This window comes from Cryptotermes secundus, unplaced genomic scaffold, assembly GCF_002891405.2.
Source record: "Cryptotermes secundus unplaced genomic scaffold, Csec_1.0 scaffold509, whole genome shotgun sequence".
Classification (NCBI taxonomy): domain Eukaryota; kingdom Metazoa; phylum Arthropoda; class Insecta; order Blattodea; family Kalotermitidae; genus Cryptotermes; species Cryptotermes secundus.
The window spans coordinates 403,488-423,590 of record NW_019725420.1 but is presented as its reverse complement, the minus strand read 5'-3'; the positions used below and the strand labels follow the sequence as shown (position 1 = coordinate 423,590).

General features: G+C 42.6%; 1 protein-coding gene across 4 annotated transcripts in view; it reads right to left on the bottom strand.

The window, feature by feature from the left end:
• LOC111863358 (A-kinase anchor protein 200) overlaps positions 1–20,103 on the bottom strand; it is an 86,264-nt gene that overhangs the window by 39,899 nt on the left and 26,262 nt on the right. For all 4 annotated transcript variants that reach the window (XM_023849614.2, XM_023849617.2, XM_023849615.2 and 1 more), the window contains 2 exons: positions 7,843–8,028; positions 5,984–6,232 (listed from right to left, as the gene is read on the bottom strand). In XM_023849614.2, the coding sequence (XP_023705382.1) occupies positions 5,984–6,232; positions 7,843–8,016 (423 nt within the window). In that variant the 5' untranslated portion in view covers positions 8,017–8,028. The remainder of the gene's footprint in view (positions 1–5,983; positions 6,233–7,842; positions 8,029–20,103) is intronic.

The following is a 20,103-nucleotide window of genomic DNA, read 5'->3' as shown; positions in this document are numbered from 1 at the left end:
GCTGACCACGTGACACCCTCTACCCGCCAAAGTTGGCACCAACTTCGCCGACAAAAAGCGGTCGTTCGGTCGGTATAGTGCGCTTGCGGATTATGGGCCACGGAGTTTTATCGTTGACATCTTCCGTCTCTTAAGGCAAAGGGATTCAGGTGGAAGACGACAGGAGAAACAAGAATTCCCAATGAAATGTGTATAATAGCAACCTGCACTACTGAAGTACAAAGTCGACAGACGCCCAATCATGTTATATTCGTGGCAGCCGTAACAGACTGAAGAATTGGATTTCGGTTTGTTGGTGCCAGCATATATCATATCTTGTCATCGACACAGCCTCTTACCGTAATATTCGGACAGGCAAACCGCCGACAACTACGAGGGTAGTACTGAAAGTCACGAGCAACATTTTTTTGTAAAGTAACATGCTTTATTACTGACAAACCAAATACACCACCTCAATCAACAGACCTTTCTTTATGTTTCCACATAATCGTCACTTCTTTGTACACATTTCTCCCAGCGTTCTGGGAGTTTGAAAATTCCCCTTCTGTAAAATTCCGTTCCAGCCATCCGAAGACACTGACGCACTGCTTTCTGAACTTCCTCCCTTGTCTCAAAACGTTGTCCACGCAGCTGATCCTTCACAAATCCGAAAAGATGATAGTCTGAGGGTGCCAGGTCAGGGCTATAAGAGGGGTGTGGAAGAACTTCCCACCCCATCTTTGCATTAGCTTCCAATGTGGGGGGAGCGTTGTCATGCAGGATGATGATGTTTCGTCCCGGACGCTTATCGTGCAATGCACGATGGAGCTGCAGCGTCTGGGCATAACGAGCAGCATTGATGGTTTGCCCAGGTTCCAGGAATTCAGCCAGAATAAACCCCTCTGCATCCCAGAAGACTGTGCTCATCACCTTCGCAGCTAATGGCACTGTTTTTGCCTTCCTTTTTGATGGAGAATGCAAATGGTGCCATTCCATACTATGCCGTTTCGTTTCAGGTTCGAAATGGTGAAACCAGCTTTCGTCACCTGTCACAATACAGAGCAAAAAAATCATCGCCTTCGTGTCGATATCTCTGCAGCAGTTCTGAGGTGATGGCTTTGTGGTCTTCGGTCAATAACCGCGGGACCCAACGAGCACAAACTTTCCTATAGCCCAAGCTTTCAGTCATCTCCTGTATTGCACTTTACTCTATTCCAAGTTCTCGGGCTATTGTGTCCAAAGTAACACGCCTGTCATCTTGAATGATCTCATCCACTCTTTCCTTGTTGCGTTCAGTTGAGGCTGTTCGAGGACGACCGCTCCGAGACTCATCTTCGATGCTGGTGTTGCCATCTTTAAAATGTTTCACCCATCTTCGAACACTGCTCGCACCCATGCACACACTTCCATAAGCATGCTGAAGTCTCTGGTGAATTTCTGCAGCAGGGATTTCCTCTTTCACAAGAAATTCGATGACAGCACGCTGGCGAAACGACATATGGTTGTCGGCCATTTTGTTAGGAGTGATACTGGTCACGTGATGCAAGCTATTGACGTCACTAGACATTCAAGGTTAACACAACAGCTGGTTCCACCTACCACCGTACTCTCTTTCGTCTGCTGTTCCCAGGTTGCATGCAAAAAGTTGCTCATGACTTTCGGTACGACCTACGTATCTCAAGGGACAGCGAAATGGAAGCCTGGCTATTGGAAAGAAACATGCCATTTTGCAACACGGCGAAAGCTCAATTGTACGATATAATCAAATTAAATACGCCAAGCACAAATTTCATGTGTGATGAGATTTTATCATACTGAGCTGAGACTTCCGCAGTACCATCCCGATTCAAACTCCATTGATCTCATTTAGACAGATTCAAAACAACGAAAAGCAAAGGAAGTCGAGGAGCTGCGTCGCCAGAGATTCGTAGAAACTGGGCTAAAAAAAATGGGAGAATATACGAGTATGTCAGCGTGTAGAAGAACTGCAAATAAATTCCGTGATTTTAGTCCGCAAGTGAACTATACCGACAGAGCGACCGCCACTTGTCGGCGAAGTTGGTGCCAGCTTTAGCGGATAGTGTGTGTCGCGCGGTCAGCGCAACGAATTCCCAAGGCCATTAATTTCCGTTTTCTAGACCGGAGCCGCTATTTCCTTGAAATAGCTCCTCAATTATTCTCACGAGGCTGAGTTGACCCCGTTTCATGCACACTACTTCTCAGAAAATCTGGTAGCGCCGGGAATCGAACCTGGACTTCTGGATCTGTAGCCAGGAACTCTGACCACTAGACCACCTATAACAACTTTATTAAGGGTATGAGGACATAATCGAAGACATAACGGAACGTAATATAATTTAAGATAATTAAGTGGATACCCGCGACAGCAGTGATGAATAAAGTTACATGTCAGAAAGCGAAGGTCTGTCAGGAGTGGAAGAACTGGAATAGGACTAAAGACAGTAGCGAAGAAGATAAAATTAGCTAATATTTCCTGCTGTGTTAATTTTCTTGCGATGTGCAGCGATATGAAATCGATTCTTCTGTGTTATATACCAAGGTAATGTTTCATTTTACTTGGAATGTCCTGTACATGGCCTGCTGCCATTCCTTCCAGCAAACATTTAGTGCCTTGCTCCGACGTTCGAAATCATACAGTTCACAGGCCGAAAACGACGCGACCTATAACCCTCACTCCACGAAGCCGTACGATGGGCTGGGGATGAAGCTTCAAACATTCTTAACTTAGGCACTGGATGGAAGTGACCTGCAGCTTTATGCTGTCACTTTACAGTCTATGAAAATTCAATTTGTAGCATGCGGTAGCGTAGATGGTTGAGGCACTATGCTACAAGCTGGTAGGTCGCGGGATCGAACCCCGAGGTGGTTCCCCCCCCCCCAATTTACCTAATCCTTCCAGCCGCACTATGGCCCTGGGGTCGACTCAGCCTCTAACAGAAATGTGTACCAGAAATATTCGTGGGGAGTTAAGGGCGGCCGACGCGTAAGGCTGACAACCTTGCCGCCATTTGTGAGCCGATTGTCTAGAAAATGTGGGAACCTCAACGTCTCACAACCCTATGGGCCTGTTACAGGGATACCTCTACTTACCCATGATACTGTATGAGCCCCTGAGCTGGTCTGTAGAAAGATTCCTAGCAATGCAGGCCCCCTGGTCAAAAACCTTCCCTCAATCCTGGAGGCGCCTCTGGATAGCCGACTGTACGGGACTTTCGAACAACGGGCCTCCCAACTACAAAACCGGTATGTTAAACACGGCCATACGATGCTCATTATCATATGCATTTTCCACTCACAATGGTTGTTTTTGGATCCTACTTGTATTTGTTTTGAAAGTGCTGAGCTGAAATTGCCTGCTTGGGTCTTCTCCATAACTCTTGCGAAAACCTGTCACCAGTTGTTTACTGGAAACCGGTGACAAATCTCTGGCATTCAATCACCTGGTAAAAAGCACGGTTGAAGAAGGGCCTAACCCATAATGCCTTGAGCTTTATTTGAAAACAAATCAGTTGAACTCCGACACATGTGGGACACAGCTGTGGGGTAGACATAGGGTAAACATGCACTCTCACATCTTTTCTTTCTGTATGGGAATACTAAGGGAGCCTATTTCTGTGTTGTATCCAGGTTAGACTTGGACTGCATGTCTAATTGCAAGTTTCCTTTGCGTGACTACTCCACGGATCCAGACGAAATTTAGCAACAGATGGTTCTAGGATTAAACTGATTATCAGGGTTGTGGCACCGTGTAGTCTTGCAGGCGGATACCGACGTTTCTGAGGAACATCCTGCTTCCATCTTACGAATTTTGTATCAATTGAGGCCTGTTCTTCCGATACATCGGCATCCACAAACAATCTGAACAATCGTAAAAACCTCAAAACTTATTATTTAACGTGGTCCGCACTGGCCAAGTAGCCTACTTCTACTTCACATGAAATTAAAATGTAACAATCAAATCCAGCGGCTCATCATATAAAAAATCAGGCGGACTAACAAAACAAAGTTCCTTATGGTTTGGGAACTTCCTCAGCACGTGTCCAGTATACAGCATTCTAACATTTTACTGCTACCTACACTCCCTCCATACACATCAAGTTACGAGTATATTCTGAGAGATATCTTGCCCTTTTTACTCAAACTCGCAATTACGCCGACTTTTACAGAACTTGGTAAACTAACGACTGCCAGTGACATATAACGGTGTATGTACAGAGTAACAAATATAATCACTTGGTACTGTAATGAGATTAAATTTTCAACTATTACAGCATGTCCATCTGAACGTTATGCTTTTATTCCTGATGGGGGGATGATACAAACATTGAGAAATATTATACTACTCATTATAGCACTCAGGATTATCAGAATCTCTTCTATCATTGGTTCAGTTATGGAGGTTAGTTCCTTCTAAACAGATCCAACAAACTAGGTGCTTCCCACCCATGCATCCAAGGACGTAAACAGATTCAGTTTCCCAAATGCTGTGTTCCTTAATATCGGATGATTAGTTATTTAGAGAGGGTGGGTTTGCCAATGCACCGCGACCAGTTTGATCTGTTGTGCTTCCCTCTATGATATTCTACCAGTCTTTATACCCTACCGATAAATGGTGCGTACCATCAGTCCCGCCGAGCAAGCGAGTTCGGCCACTTGCTTAGCGGTATCTATAATGCTTCCCCCATCTCTCAGAGGCCTTAGAGNGCTATTGTTGGGCGGGAAACGTCCTGGAATTTGGCTCAGTGATCCCCTTTGGGGATATGAGGTTCTTTTACGTGCCGTAAAGTTACGACACGGGACACACAGCTTAAAGTCCCTCCCGGAGGACTTGTTCCCTGAATTTTTCCGCCCTTAAAAATTCGACGACATCCGCCGGGTATTTGAACCCGCGTACCACGAGTCATGAGGTGGGAACGTTACCTCTAGACTACGGAGGCCGCAATATCGGATGACATACAAGTCCAAAAACTCAGTAATTCCTAAATGTTATATACCATAGCTAGAACAATTCGGAATCCACTCATTATAAATCCGTCACATCTAACATCCCAGAAAACTAAAAGCTTCAGAATATATAGAACATCAGTATCACTTATACACAGAGATTTAATGCCGAATGCACGCACGCACACTAAACATCCGTGCCCTGAGTGGGATTCGAACCCGTGATCCTGGCTTCCAAACGAGCGAAGACAGTGCCTTAGACCGCTCGGCTACCGTGACCGGTGGCCACTGTGTATACTTCGTCTAAAACATCTCTGAGGATACATCATACTTTAAGCTGGCAACCTTGCAGAAGACACATTCTACACATTTAGTAAGATCTCTGGTACAGTGACTTTGGTTCCCACCGTACAATTACTTGAAAATGATGATGTGACAATCTATCTGATAACGATGCAACTTCAAGGATCTTTTGAAATAAGATATACCTTTGGTACCTACCTGCTGATTGCATTATAAAAACATATTCTTCCAAAATCATGAAGCACAAGCATGTGAATAACTGGGCCATAAAATTCAAAAATATGTTTTTATATCTAATATATCATAATGTTAGTAAACATTGTTAAGAAACAGCTAAAGAACTTGCTTCTGACAAATTTGAGAACACACCAACTCAGCTGATTTCAGTGTGAGCAATGTGGACGAACACACTCTTCTAAAAGGGTAGGTATATTAACACTCACCGGGGTAGCAGTAAGTCAGAGCATAATAAAGCTATCAGACAGCATTGCTAGACTCACACTACTTGAAAATCATCCACTCAATGTCTGCTACAATACATGCATATTACATATACTCTTAATCATAAATTAATACTAATAATTCTGAGCCAGTATTAACATATATTATGGGGACTGAAAGGACACTCTTGCAGGACACATAAAGACCAACTCGCAGGATGCACACAGCTCACCAGTCGCTACTAGGTCAGCCCTGTGATAAACTATGAAAAAGAAATTCAGATCACTACACTCACCTCAACAACCTCCTCCTTGGTGACGTCACCATTCTTGTCCTCACGTGGTGGCTTGCTCTTGTCTTTCCTGGAGAAACTGATGGACCGGAAGGACCATTTCTTCTTCACTTTTTCTTTCTTCTCTTTCTTTGTCTTGGTATCCTCCTTTTCTTTCTCTTCTGTTATCGTACTCTCTGCTTCTGGTGTCTGGGCTGCAGTCTCGATCTCTCCATCCACGATCTGCTCGGACCCATTCTGGATCACTTCCTCCTGCAAGACAAAGTCAGTACTCATTTCTCACTGCAGCCTCCTGTTTACTGCAAGACAGGATCAGTCACCAACCACTTCCGGCCGCCAGGGACACTAATGACTCACCAGGCATCACTACGTCCTTAAGTCACAAATCGTCATTAATCTCTTCCAACTGACTCATGATTAATCGAGAATCATTCCCATTAAGTCACAAGTCGTGAGTAATCCCTTGGAAATCATTCCAAGGCTCCGGTAAGACTGGTGCCATCATAATCACTTCCTGCAGAAGGAGACACATCATATCCACGCCATACGGTACAAGCTACTAACACTATACCTTGTGAGCCGGGATAGCTCAGTCGGTATAGCGACTAGGCTACAGGCTGGATGGCCGAGGAGTCGGGATTCGATTCTCGGTGAAGGCAAGAGACTTCTTTCTCTCCTCCACAACGTCCAGACCGGCTCTGGGGTCAACCCAGCCTCCCTTACAATGGGTCCTGCGACTGTTTACCCCGGGGTAAAGAGGCAGAGGCGTGATGATCACTCACCTCCATCTAGTGCCGAGGTTAAAAATTGTGGAGCTATGCTTCGCTCGCCCAAACGTTTTCAAGGCGTGGTGCTTAATTAGTTAAGTATACGGATAACTGGAACCGTAGTTAAATAAATGACAAATAAATGTTCATCTCTTTTTTTGGACGAATGGATCTATAAGCCTATTTGCGGCACGCTTGATCGAGCAGGGCATCCCCACTCCAATACGGCACAAGTCCTCGGCAATAAAGTGACAAATACCATAATTTCCGCCTGTGAGGCAGGGTTACTTAGTAATCGTCTCTCCTGTGAGAGACAGAGACACGATGCACCAGTCACAGTTTATGTATGTGTCGTGAGCAATGGCGCGACACTTCTGCCTATCAGATTCACGACTCACCTAGCGTCACTTGCTCCCCTAAGAGAGACATCAATTCCACTTTCTTGTCGGCAAGACTAGCTATTTACTGAACATTATGTAGATTTGTAAAGAGACAGGACCACTCGCTTCGTGCCCTTCTCGAGTCCTGTCGACTCATTTCATACACATTCTCACACGAACAGATATGTTACATACAAATGCAGTAACTAATTCATTAACTAAATCAACTATCCAATTAATCATCAATTTCCCTCACGACTCACTCACTGACTACACTAATTAGCCCAGTGAGACTGCCCTAGTGACAAACCGAAGGACTGGGCGATTTAATTCATTCATTAATGACGCTACAGCCCTTTCTTCGGGCCTGGCCTCTTCTTCAATTTTGCGATCTTTTTTTTTTATACAGACGGTAGCACTACTTGGACGAGTGAGCAGCCCGTCGCAAGGCCGCTACCTATACACAGGACAACACAAACACAGAATAAACGCACACAGACATCCTGCCTTGAGTGGGATTCGAACCCACGATCTCAGCGTTCGAGCTAGCGAAGACAGTTCGTGCCTTAGACCGCGCGGCTACTGTGATGGGCGAATTAATTACTAACAAAACTACTTGTCAATAAAAGCCAATGATTCAATAAAGCTATTGCTGGACACGATCCCGAGACAGTCCACATCTCATATTCCTCCATCCACATGACCGACTTCTCACCTGAATATCTGTGGACGACAGTGTTGGGGCGCCGTTTGCCGCTGGCTTGGCGTCGCCTTCGCCCTCCTCGATATGCCCCAGGCGCCCGTCAAGGGGCTGCTGCTGCTCCTCTGTTCCCTCCTTCTTCGGGGTCGTCGTGATGTCCACAGAGCGCTTACTCTGACGGCCTCCCATTGTGCTCACTCACTGAAAGAAGTGACGACACTGGACTAAGAGATAGCGTACATGCGAGACGCATCGCTGCGTCATCCTTACGTCGTTAATCGCAGTGGGAATTCTTTGCTAAAAATCAGTTGTACTAAACGTGCGTTTAGGACCCAAGGTGAGAGGAAATAGGTAATCAGATCTGTAAGAATATTTCTGGAGTACCGGCTCAAATAAATCGAACTAGTTGGCAATACACCCTCTGGGAATCATGTTCATGTGCGAACTATTTATTTCGGATAATAGCGAACCAAAACTTCCTGAATAAGGCCCCACTGATTCTGCTTCGTGAATTGTTACGTTTTCGACGCTTCATTAACTGCACGCCTTACAGTGTAGATTAGGCATACACAGAGGAGGAAGTTTATGAGTTCAATGTCAAATGACTGGGTTATGATAAATTAACGAGGATTCGGAAGAAAGACGCTGTGGCCTAATTTGTGTTTCTAACACTTTGATATAAGGAATGGAGGAAATATCAGTATCCAGGCGGAGATCTGGGCACCTAACTCTCCGGTGACTATGGTGAATATTCGAATTTAGGCACAATGTGGTAATGGATCTAAAACCAAGCGGTGTTTTCCTTCCCTGATCATAACTCAACAAATCGTGAAGTCAGCAGCACAGCCAGAAATCATGGCAAATGGAGGGGAAATCTCTTCGAAGTTTCCATCTGCAGGCCTACAGATTACGAAGTCACGTCGGACCCCATTATTCTGGGTCACCGGGCCCATCACGTCTACGTGAAACTACGAACAAGGTTCTTACACACTGGCCGTGTATCCCATACGGTCCATTGGAGTCTCATTCGCTTCCTCCATCTGTTGCGCCCAATTCCTCAAATATTCATAATTTTTGTTACGATCTCTGTCTTCCACCTTGCTCCCGGAAGCAGTCATGAGAAGTATGCGGAAGGAGCAATAGCTGCGTGCCATCAGTGGGTCCTGCAACAGATATAGCAAGGGCAGCCTTGGCTAGTCCCGTTACTTTGGCGGGCACTGGACGTACGTCCATGTAAAACGCACTGCCATTCGTAAGGCCTACGTGACGTGCCAGTCAGTTTAATTATTTCCAGTAATTAATTCGCAACGAAATATATGAAACCACTTGCTCTCTCGCTCTGAGGGAAGAATACAGATTGCGGGTGCTTCGAGAACAATGTAATGCGGAAAATATTTCGCTCTAAGACGGGTGTCATAACAGGAGCTAAGTTTTCCGTTGAATAGGGTAACTTTATATCGGTTTTCCCGTCTAAACTCTCAGATCCAGAAACATTTTCTGATAAATGTACTAACATGTCGCATGTTTGTCGTCTGCTGTATTTGAGTGGCTGACCGCAGGGTTTGAGGGACGGTACTGAAAATTCGTGTTCCTTAAAGAGAGAATATCCTGATCACCTCAGTAACTTTACACAGACTCTGCAATGGTCTTGTGTGTGAAGAGAGCGTCAGACTGCTGGCTGGAGATAAACCTGTTTTAAAACTTCAGACAACTGCACAGGAGTCAACACTCTACTTGATACTAAATTCAATCATTACTGCTTCCTGATACCGAAGTCAAGTAATGTGTCACTATGTAAAACTTCAAACAAATCCAGAAGCTACGGAGCCAATAATACAGGAAAGTGACGCACTCAAATCTGAGTGTACCTCACGAAACCAGGCTACGGACAAGACCTTAAACGAGGAAATGTGGGCTCTAGTTCGTCCGAATGCGTTCTTTGTACACGTATAAACTGCATGAAATGAATGTATAATACGGAAATTATCTGCCCATATGTCAATATTTTATTCTCTGAAACAACGGACGTGACTGCGATCTTATTTGACACGGGGGAATCTACAAGTTGTGGAAAGAATTTAATTTTGGTTCGGTTCGGTATAATGTAAAGCATTCTCTACATAAAACTCAAACCAAGTATGGATTTCCCCTGAAACGCTACATCGCACGTAAAAATTGTTTGAAATATACATGCAGGCCAAGTAGGCCTATATCTGATTAAGATCTGCAACTTTGGGATATGTTCGATACGTCGAATATTTAACTAAATAAAAGGAACAACAGTTACTTACTCTGGGTAGTGTGAACAGCTGTGCAACATTAAGAATCATTCATTTGTTTTTCCTTCTGTTGCTAGACGTACACAGTTGCCAACTTTATGATTTCGGCAACTTAAATTTTATGACAAGTCCATGAAGGATACAACGTTTGGACAGCGCTAGGATGATACACAAGTAACTGGGACAAAGGGCGAGCTAGGAGGGCGGTGATTCATGATAGAATTATTCATTCCAAACCCCAAATGGAAACCTCCGACTGCAGTATTTTAATAGTCTAATGCAAGGGTATCCAAACGACGGCCCGCGGGCCACACCCGACCCGCGAAAAATTGTGCAGAAATGTGATTTATTTGCACTTATCAAGGTCTTCAGAGCAAAGTTGATACTTCTGGAAAGCCAAGTGAAAAATTGTAACTTTGTTCATATGCTATACTGTGCAGAGTTGCATAAAAAGAGGGAAGCAGAATTTCCTTCCTCGTATGCAAATTTAGTCATTTCAGATTTGAAAGAACAATTTCGGAAGTGATTTGCTGATTTGGATGCCAGTGTTCAGGAAATTACATTGTTTCAAAATCCGTTTGACTGTGATGGGGCAGATGTCCCAAGTCAAATTCAAATGGAAATTATTGAACTTCAGGAAAAGTAACATATTAAAGACAAATACAAGGAAGGAAATTTGATCGAATTTTATAAATTTCTGAACTCTGAGCAATTTCCAAATTTAAAGAAATTAGCTTGTAAAGTTATCTCCATTTTTCGGGCGACATATCTGTGTGAACAAACTTTTTCCCAGATGAAGTACATCAAGTCAAAATACAGGGCAAATTTATCCGATGAACATTTAAAGGCGCTACTTGCGATTAGCGTCTCAAAATTTGAACATCAATTTAATCAGATTTTAAGAATGCAAAAAGAGTTCCATCATCCACATTAATTGTTTTATTATAATTTGTGATGAAAATATGAGCATTTGCTGCTACTGTCTGTTGTCATTAATAGATGATAATTTATTCTCACGTACTTTGTATTTAGTTTATGAAATTCTGTGCTTTCAATAAAACTCATATACCTAGAGTTATTAATTTCTCATTTTATCCGGCCCGTTGAAAGTGCTGAATTACCTAATGTGGCCCGCGTTTCGAAAAGTTTGGAGACCCCTGGTCTAATGCATGATCTAAACGCTGCAACAGGCGTATGAAATTACGTCTTGTGAGTCAACTGATAAAGTGTCAATATGGAGATGCAACAATTATTGTTAGCCTATTACGCTACAGCCTTCCAAGAAACAAACGTCTCAGGCAAATCATCAGCGTGAGAGATGCAATGGACCTGGCCGCAAGGATAAAGGCCTTTACGAGTAACAAAGAAAGAGAGAAGAGAAACAAAGCCTGCTGGCAGTTTCATTGTTTGCCACTTTACAGCTGCACATACGAAAACTGAATTCATGGCGATGCCTAGAAATAAATCTAGGACCAGGCAAATTTGTGTGAAGAAGGTAACTTCTTTCTCGGAGCTTCGTAATGTGCATTATAGCGAAAAATTTCTTCCATTTCATATTTCTGTTCCTCTACATCGGTGGTTCTCAACCTTTGTGAGACCGCGGCCCGGTAATTATTTTTTATAAGACGAGGGACCGGCGGTTGAGAAACACTGCTCCACATCACCATCGAACGCCAATGGCAGTGGCACAGACTTCGTTCGGCTAAGCTGTGCATGAAAATGAGACGAAACATGCATGCTGCAACTCGCTCAGTTCATTTCAGTTATGGATTTAACTCAATGTTAATTTATTACATATTACGTCATTTAACAAGGCTTCACCAACTACTGTCCGTTAACCCGGGAGAAAATTTCCGTCCTTGACTGCATAAGTGAACTCCTGTTTACAATGCATTATCACCATTTTGTACACGTGCAGGCACTACACTATTACGTAGAAGTTTTTACATTTCCCGCTCCAAATCAGTGGCCAATGAACTGCGCTTGGCTGCGTTAAATCCCTTCTTCTGTCTATTTATGGCTCTACAGCCTTTGTGGACCTTGGCCGCTTTTTCAGTTTCCTAATCTATACACAGTCGGTAGGACTCCTTGGACGGGGGATCAGTGCGTCGCAAGGCCGCTACCTACACACAGTACAATATAAACGCAGAATAAATGCACAGACATTCATGCTTTGAGTTGGATTCGAACCCACGATCCCAGTGTACGAACGGGCGAAGACGGTTCATGCCTTAGACCGCGCGGCCACCGTGATCGGTAGATCCCTTCTCCTACGTAACTATATATAAAAAACTAATCGTGACAGAAGGGCGAAGAGAGAGGGAGGAAACAGTCGTGGTCCATACGAAAATACTATTCCTTGTATTCTCACCAGGATTCGAGTCCGATAAATCCTAAATGTAATTAATCGATGTGCTAACCCGCTTCATTTCAAACTTGTCACGAGTTAAAAAAACCTCAGTGGTTTTATTCCACAAGCGAACTATACCGACCGAGCGACCGTCGCTTGTCGACGAAGCGCGTGGTCAGCGCAACGAGTTCTCACGATCGTCGATTTCGGTTTTCTTGACCGAGGCCGCTATTTCCTTGAAATAGCTCCTCAATTATCCTCACGAGGCTGAGTGGACCCCATTCCAGACTCACTACTTCTCAGAAAATCTGGTAGCGCCGGGAATCGAACCCAGACCTCTGGATCTGTAACCAGAAATTCTTACTGTCGCAATTATCTACAGAATTCCAGAGAAACAGGCTCTTTGACAGTTCTCAAATGCTTCCAGATACAGCGCTGTTCGCTCTGTTTACACAGCGGAGTGTGATACGAATTATCTACAAGCTTAACGTAATCTTGGGATTGGCTTCGTCTTCATGGGAGTTCCTTAGCATGGCAGCGGTTCCGTAACATTTCATTAACTACAACGAAGTACCCCGGAAAAAAGTGGCTGGCCAAGAGATTTCTAAACATACTTCCACGTTGTTTTAAAGTGGTCTGTTCTCGCACTTCTGTCTTCTTCATACGAAATGAAATAAAACAAGAACATCTGTATTCTGGGATATAACGCCGTGTAGTCCGTTGAAATTCAACCGACGTTACGGAGAAACATGTTTCCATCCTCAGGGTTGACGAATAAATCAAACAAGATGCCAGTAAGAAGCAGGCTAAAGCTTGGTTTCGCTTGGTCGACTTTCAATGGACAATTTGGTATACCACATAACCATGGCCGTGAGAACCTCATACCGTAGGAAATAAAACAAGACTACCACCGGACTAATAATACCTGTAATTAAATAATTAATTGAACCCGAATATTTTCTTTTAACTTGGAACAACCGTCCATTCGGAATGACTTGTTTTCCCTCAACGTTCTCCTTTTCTTCCATGTCTTTTTATGTTCTTCATCTTCCTGATCTGGCCAACTGTTAAGGCCAGCCTTTCATGGAATGAAATGTCGCTAGAATATATATTACTTAAGCCGCAAAACTGAGACAGTTGCATATAAACATCTATTCTAAAAGAAAAAGAACTGATAGCCGCAAACATGCCACTGTACCTGTATTTAAACGAAACACTGAATTGAGGATTTGCTTTTTAAGAAATTCCTGCTACGTTGAGGACTTACAATAAATACCGGAAACACTTCCGAGACTACTGTCACACAGTTTGGCCGACACTACGAAATAATGAAGCCCAACGAAAGAAAAAAGAAGAAAAGGTGCGGAATATTTCAACGAAATAAAGGGGGGGGGGGATTAAAATAAAGGAAATATCGTATTTACGCATGTACAGGCCACAATTTTTTGCCAAAAATTCAAGAGGAAAACTGGGGTGCGGCTTATATTCGAAATATTCGAAATCACACTTCATTAAAAAAAATTATATTCATAATTAGTAATACAGGGTGTAATACTCCTGAAATAATATTCCAAGAAAATTATTTTTTCTATAATTTGTCTGAAAATTGTGCTGCGGCCTATACATGCGTAAATACGGTAAAACAAGGAGAAAATGTGTACTGATTAGTAACAGAGTAATACACATATTTATCACTGATTTCCAACTTTTACTTTGGTTCGTAAATGCACAGGATCTCTATTCTGCAATATTTTTCTGAAAGTATTACACAAATTTATATGGAACGAAGCAACTTTCAGGGTCTCTTGAGTTCCCATTACCCGCAGTTTCACTGCATGCCAACTAAATTGGGGGTAGTGAAAATGCCAGTATCAAACCTTCGGCTTAGTAACAAGCTGTATTTATTTAATACGCTTCTGCCTGATACGTCGAATGTGTTAGTCACGAGTAACAATAGCAGTCGTGTCAACATTAACCTGTTAGTCAACAACACAAGACTGTTCTCTCTAACTGCATTTCTTCACATGAGCTTCATCCAGTTCCAAAACCTGACTGAAATCATCACTCCCTCACCCAGGAAGGATTGCAAGTCATGCCTCAAGAATGCAAACTACTGAATAGTTTAGGTGACGTGTTAGATGCAGTAATAGATACCGAAGTGAACACCAACAGCACGCAGATATCTATAACGGAAGAATGTACGCGTCAAGATTCAGAACTGCAAACGTGGTGGTAGTCCATTACTGAAGAAAATGTTTTGCTTTCTCTCTTTTCAGCGTTATTCTTTCCTTAGACACTTCTCTGTTTATTTAAGAATGTTTTGTCAACTGCATAGGATGCAGTTACCCATACTGCGAGTGAATTCAACTGATGCCACCAAACGGTCAGGTAGTGATTTATTTATGGTGTTCGCCGTGCATATACGATGGGATACCCAAAAGAAACCGAACTAATTTTTTTGTGGACAGAGCTTTTGTAGTACCGCGTTTTGCCGCTATGAGCGCATAGAGCTAACATTCCTCAGTCGATAAGCCGACTACCGTTGCTTCAGAAGGTAAGGACTAGTTTCGGCAGAGTTTATAGTGACAACTGTTTTGTGTGATCGTCGTTTTTGCAGTGGCCCGAACACATGAAAATGTTGAAAAAATTCGTGAAATCATCAAGGAAGATCGACGACGGACCATTGAAGAAATTGTGGAGCTGTCGGGAGTGACTTGGAGCTCAGTTCAGCGAATTTTGACAGAAGATTTGGGAATGAAAAGGGTGGCTGCGAAATTCGTGCCACGACTGCTGACTGCTGAACAAAAACAAGGTCGCGTGGAAGCATGCTGTGCTTTGAAAGAAGAGTCCCGAAATGATCAAAACTTTTTTTCAGCGTTTTGCTGATGTTGCTGAGGTGAAGGGAAAAAACGACGGAGGCGCTGTCAAGCATCTCAAAAGATGAATTTAGACAATGCTTTGAAAAATGGAATAAAAGACTAGACAATTGTATTAGTGTAAGTGGAGAGTACTTTGAAAGGGATTGAAGGTTTGTGCTTAAAATTTGAATAAATAAGTTTAAAAAAAATAAGTTCGGTTTCTTTTGGGTACCCCCTCGTACAGTGACATCTGAGGGAAACTACGGAATACGTGTGTCGAAACACTGAGTTCTGGTTCGAAAGCGGGTCACTCCAAATAAATAATGAGAATTTGGAACTGGAAAATATTTAGTGATGAAAACGGAGTTATTCGTATGGGTACGCTTCAGAGGTCTTATCCCAATCCATGACTGCAAGACGTATAATGACACAGAAATCAGCAGCGGCCGTATACAACAGATTTTCAATAAATCATCACACTGGTCGCATAGATGACAGATACACTGACATCCGCGAAATATAATTTCCGTGCAGTATGTCACTGAAGCATGTGATGAATTTATCGTACCACAGACACCAGCTAGAGTCGTCACGTTATCTGCTTGATCTTGAGAACGAAAATGGATACATGTAGCACACATGGAGGAAACTACATAAGCTTATAACATTTTGCGCGGAACACCTCAAAGAAGACCTGGGTGTGCATGAGAGAACATTATCACGCATTAAACGTCTATGTATCCACAGTCCGTCAGTAATGCAACAATTGTTTATTCACCATTTAACACTTAACACAACATGTTTCGGCCACAGATGGCCATCTTCAGGTTTCTTAATGCATCCGAACTGTTACACTGCTGTGATGTGGGCTAAAACCGCGCGTTGCAGTCCACATCAGAGCAGTGTAACAGTTCGGATGCATTAAGAAACCTGAACATGGCCATCTGTGGCCGAAATATTTTGTGTTAAGTGTTAAATGGTGAATAAACAATTGTTGCATTAGTGACGGACTGTGGATACACAGACGTTTAATTAAAGATATGCAACAGGATGCTGAAATACAGAATTAACAGGTATCTTAACAAATACAATGTGAAGGCATGGACTGGATTCAACTGTCTCCAAATGGATTCCTGTGAACAGGCAACGAAGGCCAGAGAATCCATAACAGCAGTGAATTTCTTATTCAAACGAATAACCGTCCCAATTTCTACAAGGGAGTTGGTTTGTGCTTACTTTTGACAATACACAATACACGAGGCCAGAGCTAACAACTTGGAAGGCTGTATTTAATTTCAAGAAGGGGCAGACATTATCTCGTACAACAATCTTACGAGGTATTAAGCATTTGCAGTTTCTAAGTTTCTACCTCGAGCTTTCTGTTGACAAAGCAAAGCTATGTTTGAAATAGGATTATTTATGAGGGCACTTACATGGTTTTGGATCATACACGACTTGGTGTTCTGGTGTTTATTTCCTATGATCCTTTAATAAAGTTTCCCACCTTAACTGAGCTGGCCTATCCGACAAACATTTGGAAGGTAACTCTCATTTCTTCTGAATACTGACATACTATCTTTCAATGTCATGTATCGCATGAGACTGAATATTTGCGTTATTAGTACATATATGGCCTGAAAAAACGAAGAGTAAATAACAAAACACACACAATTATAAGCACATCGATAAATATACTCAAGTGAATTTCGTATGTGTTCAATTATGTTACTATAAATTAATTTAAACGAATCTATGACAATTCTACTCTACAGTGTAAGACCACTACTGATTCTAAACGATTTCCCAGAGATCACTTCTGCGAATGTTGCACACAGTAAAGATCGATGAAAATTTGTGAAAACCCATTGAACTAATTCCGAGGAAGTCGAAATGCACGGTATGTTAAGGCCGATGAAAAGTTATGTCCACAGCAATTCACAATATTGCTCGTATGTATATAAATCAGGATAAGGATGAACAACTGCAGCATGTATGACGATGGTGAGCAACCAAAAAGAAAAAAAAAACCTCCGTGGCTTTAGTCTGCAAGCGAACTATACCGACCGAGCGACCGCCGCTTGTGGGCGAAGTTAGCGGATGGATGGTGTCGTGTGGTCAGTGCAACGAATCCCCATGGCCGTTAATTTCGGTTCTCTCTCTTCTGCAAATTCCTCTTATACAAACAAAATTCTTCAAAAGAGTGTGAACAAAGCAACAACTGAATTTCCGAGCATTTGTAGAAATGATTGTTTCCATGTGTCTTAATAAAAATTCATCTCTGGTTGTGCCATTGTGTCTCTCATATTAATGCGAAGAGAAGCCTTGAAAGCTCCAGTCAACATCTGCATCAACCCACAACACGCAGTTTTTTTTAGACAAACGAGCATCCCATTTTTCTGAATCCCTCTGGTGTTTAAAACTTTCAACTCCCCCAATTAATAATGTTCTAGCCAAAGAAAGAGGCATTTGTTAGGACTATGATTAATGAAAGCAGTTACGACAGTAGCAATAAATCCAGAATTAACTCGAGTTCTTCTTTCCTCGGAAACATCTGTGGCTCTGTCCATTTAAAATCGTAATTACATCATGGCATTAAAAAACACTATCGCGGTATTGATTTCTACACGCATGCGGGCACCAACATTATGGTCGCAGGGCGGGAATAACACCGACACAACGTCGCTACCACGGGTATTGCTAAGGTCGGCACTGAGTCTTCCTCAATCCACAGACTAGTCAACGGCGTTGTAACAACTGAAACGAAGGGAGGATATTATACAGTCAACTGGAAAAAATGTGCCCTATTTCACGGTAAAATGTAAAACTGTCCCCGTGCTTAACCAATTAAGAATTACGCCATGAAGGTGCATGGGGAAGCGGATGCATAGATCCATGCTTTCCTGACTTTGGCACTAGATGAATGTGATTAGTCAGCTTCACCCCCCGGTCGCTTTACCCCAGAGGAAAGAGCCGCCACTACCAATTAGATGAGACGCTGGGTGTGCCCAGAGCCGGTCTGAACGCTGTACAGCACAGAAAAATCTCTTGCCCCGCCAGAAATCGAACCAAGGCCACCAAGCTCGTCGTTATACAGACTGAGCTCTTTCTTGCTTTCGCTTGGAATGTCTGTGAAATGACTCAAACAGGACCCATCTAGATTCGAAACCGGTATTTCCTGAACACAACTGAACACAGGTCAAACACTTTACCGATATACCGATATTCCCGCCCGCTCGAAACTGCCTCAAACAGAACGCCGAACGGGGAGTACGATTCAAGTGAATCACAATTTCCACGCATTACTCTTGCAATGGCTGCAGCGACACCCGACATTAACGTCTCTCCCGGTGACGGTTCTTCAGAAGCGGATAGTATTTCGTTTTGTAAAATTGTTCTCCCTGCTTGAAGAACCCGACATCGCTAAACCAAAGGACATGATCCCGAGGCAGTTGAACTCAGTTACCCATTCTCCACCCACTTCCTTATCACCGTCTTGTTTCTTCTCAGTCTCTCCAGTGGCTACTTGCCACGAAATTGCGCCCAGAATCTGCATCGCTTCTTGATTTCCGATTCGAAAGACATGTCCAGCCCAAAGTAATCCCACTGGTCCAATCTCCTGCTCATAAAAAGCAAACCCATTCAAAATGACAAAGTTAGTCCTTATATAATTTTCTCCATTCCTACCAGACTACCCGGTGGAGTGGTTATAACGTACTTCGTATTCGAAAATTGCCGGGTTCTATTCTCGGCTTGGAGTTCTGATATACCGAGAGAGTTTTAGCATTTTCTAGGTCTTTTCATGCAAATGTTTAACTGAAAATGGGCCACGGTACGTTTCCTTCCACATAATTTATAATACCCTCAAATTCAACGTCACATAACCTATGCAACTAAGAAAGCCATATTAAATTAAATAAACCATGAAACTTAAATTTTCTTCATAACGTCTTTCTTTTTCTTAAGCCAACATGACATAGTTTGAGTTCCGTGGGATGAGGCATGAACTTTTGCTTGCTTCAAGGTTCAATACCCTGCACACTGTCAACTTAACCAGCGCTTCAACTGCGTCTATCCAATTTTCAGGTGCAAAATAACTTTCGAGATCCTTGTTAGCGTGGATCAATGTATAAACTGCAGATAAATGTGTAATGAGCAGAACCAATACTGTATGCTACATGGGATGGATTACAGAATTTCATGGATTATATTTTAATTGGAATAATTAATATACCGTATTTACGCATGTATAGGCCGCACATATTTTGCCAAAAATTCAAGAGGAAAACTGGGGTGCGACTTATATTCGAAATCACACTTCATTTAATAAAAAATTATATTCATAATTAGTAATACAGGGTGTAATACTCCTGAAATAATATTCCAAGAAAATTATTTTTTCTATAATTTCTGTCTGAAAATTGTGCTGCGGCCTATACATGCGTAAATACGGTATTATACTCTAATTAGAATGACAAGTTTAACTTGAAGTGAACTATACTAGTAAAAATTTAACACTGCGTGGGTCTTTTTAAACAATAATTAAGAATTTTATGATGTAAAACATAAGACAGCTTATCCAACTGTGTTCCATGGGTTCTTAGTAATGACCGTAGGATCGAAGTATGCCGAGCTGAGTGTACGAAATAACTACATGTCCGTTCTGTTTCAACTCGAGAGCAGCTAACCCATACACTTCCTTCAAATTTCCTGCAATCAGTAGTACCAACATGACGGACGGACAAAATCCTGAAGTGGCAGCACCACTGGCGATACTTAATACAGGGTCCTG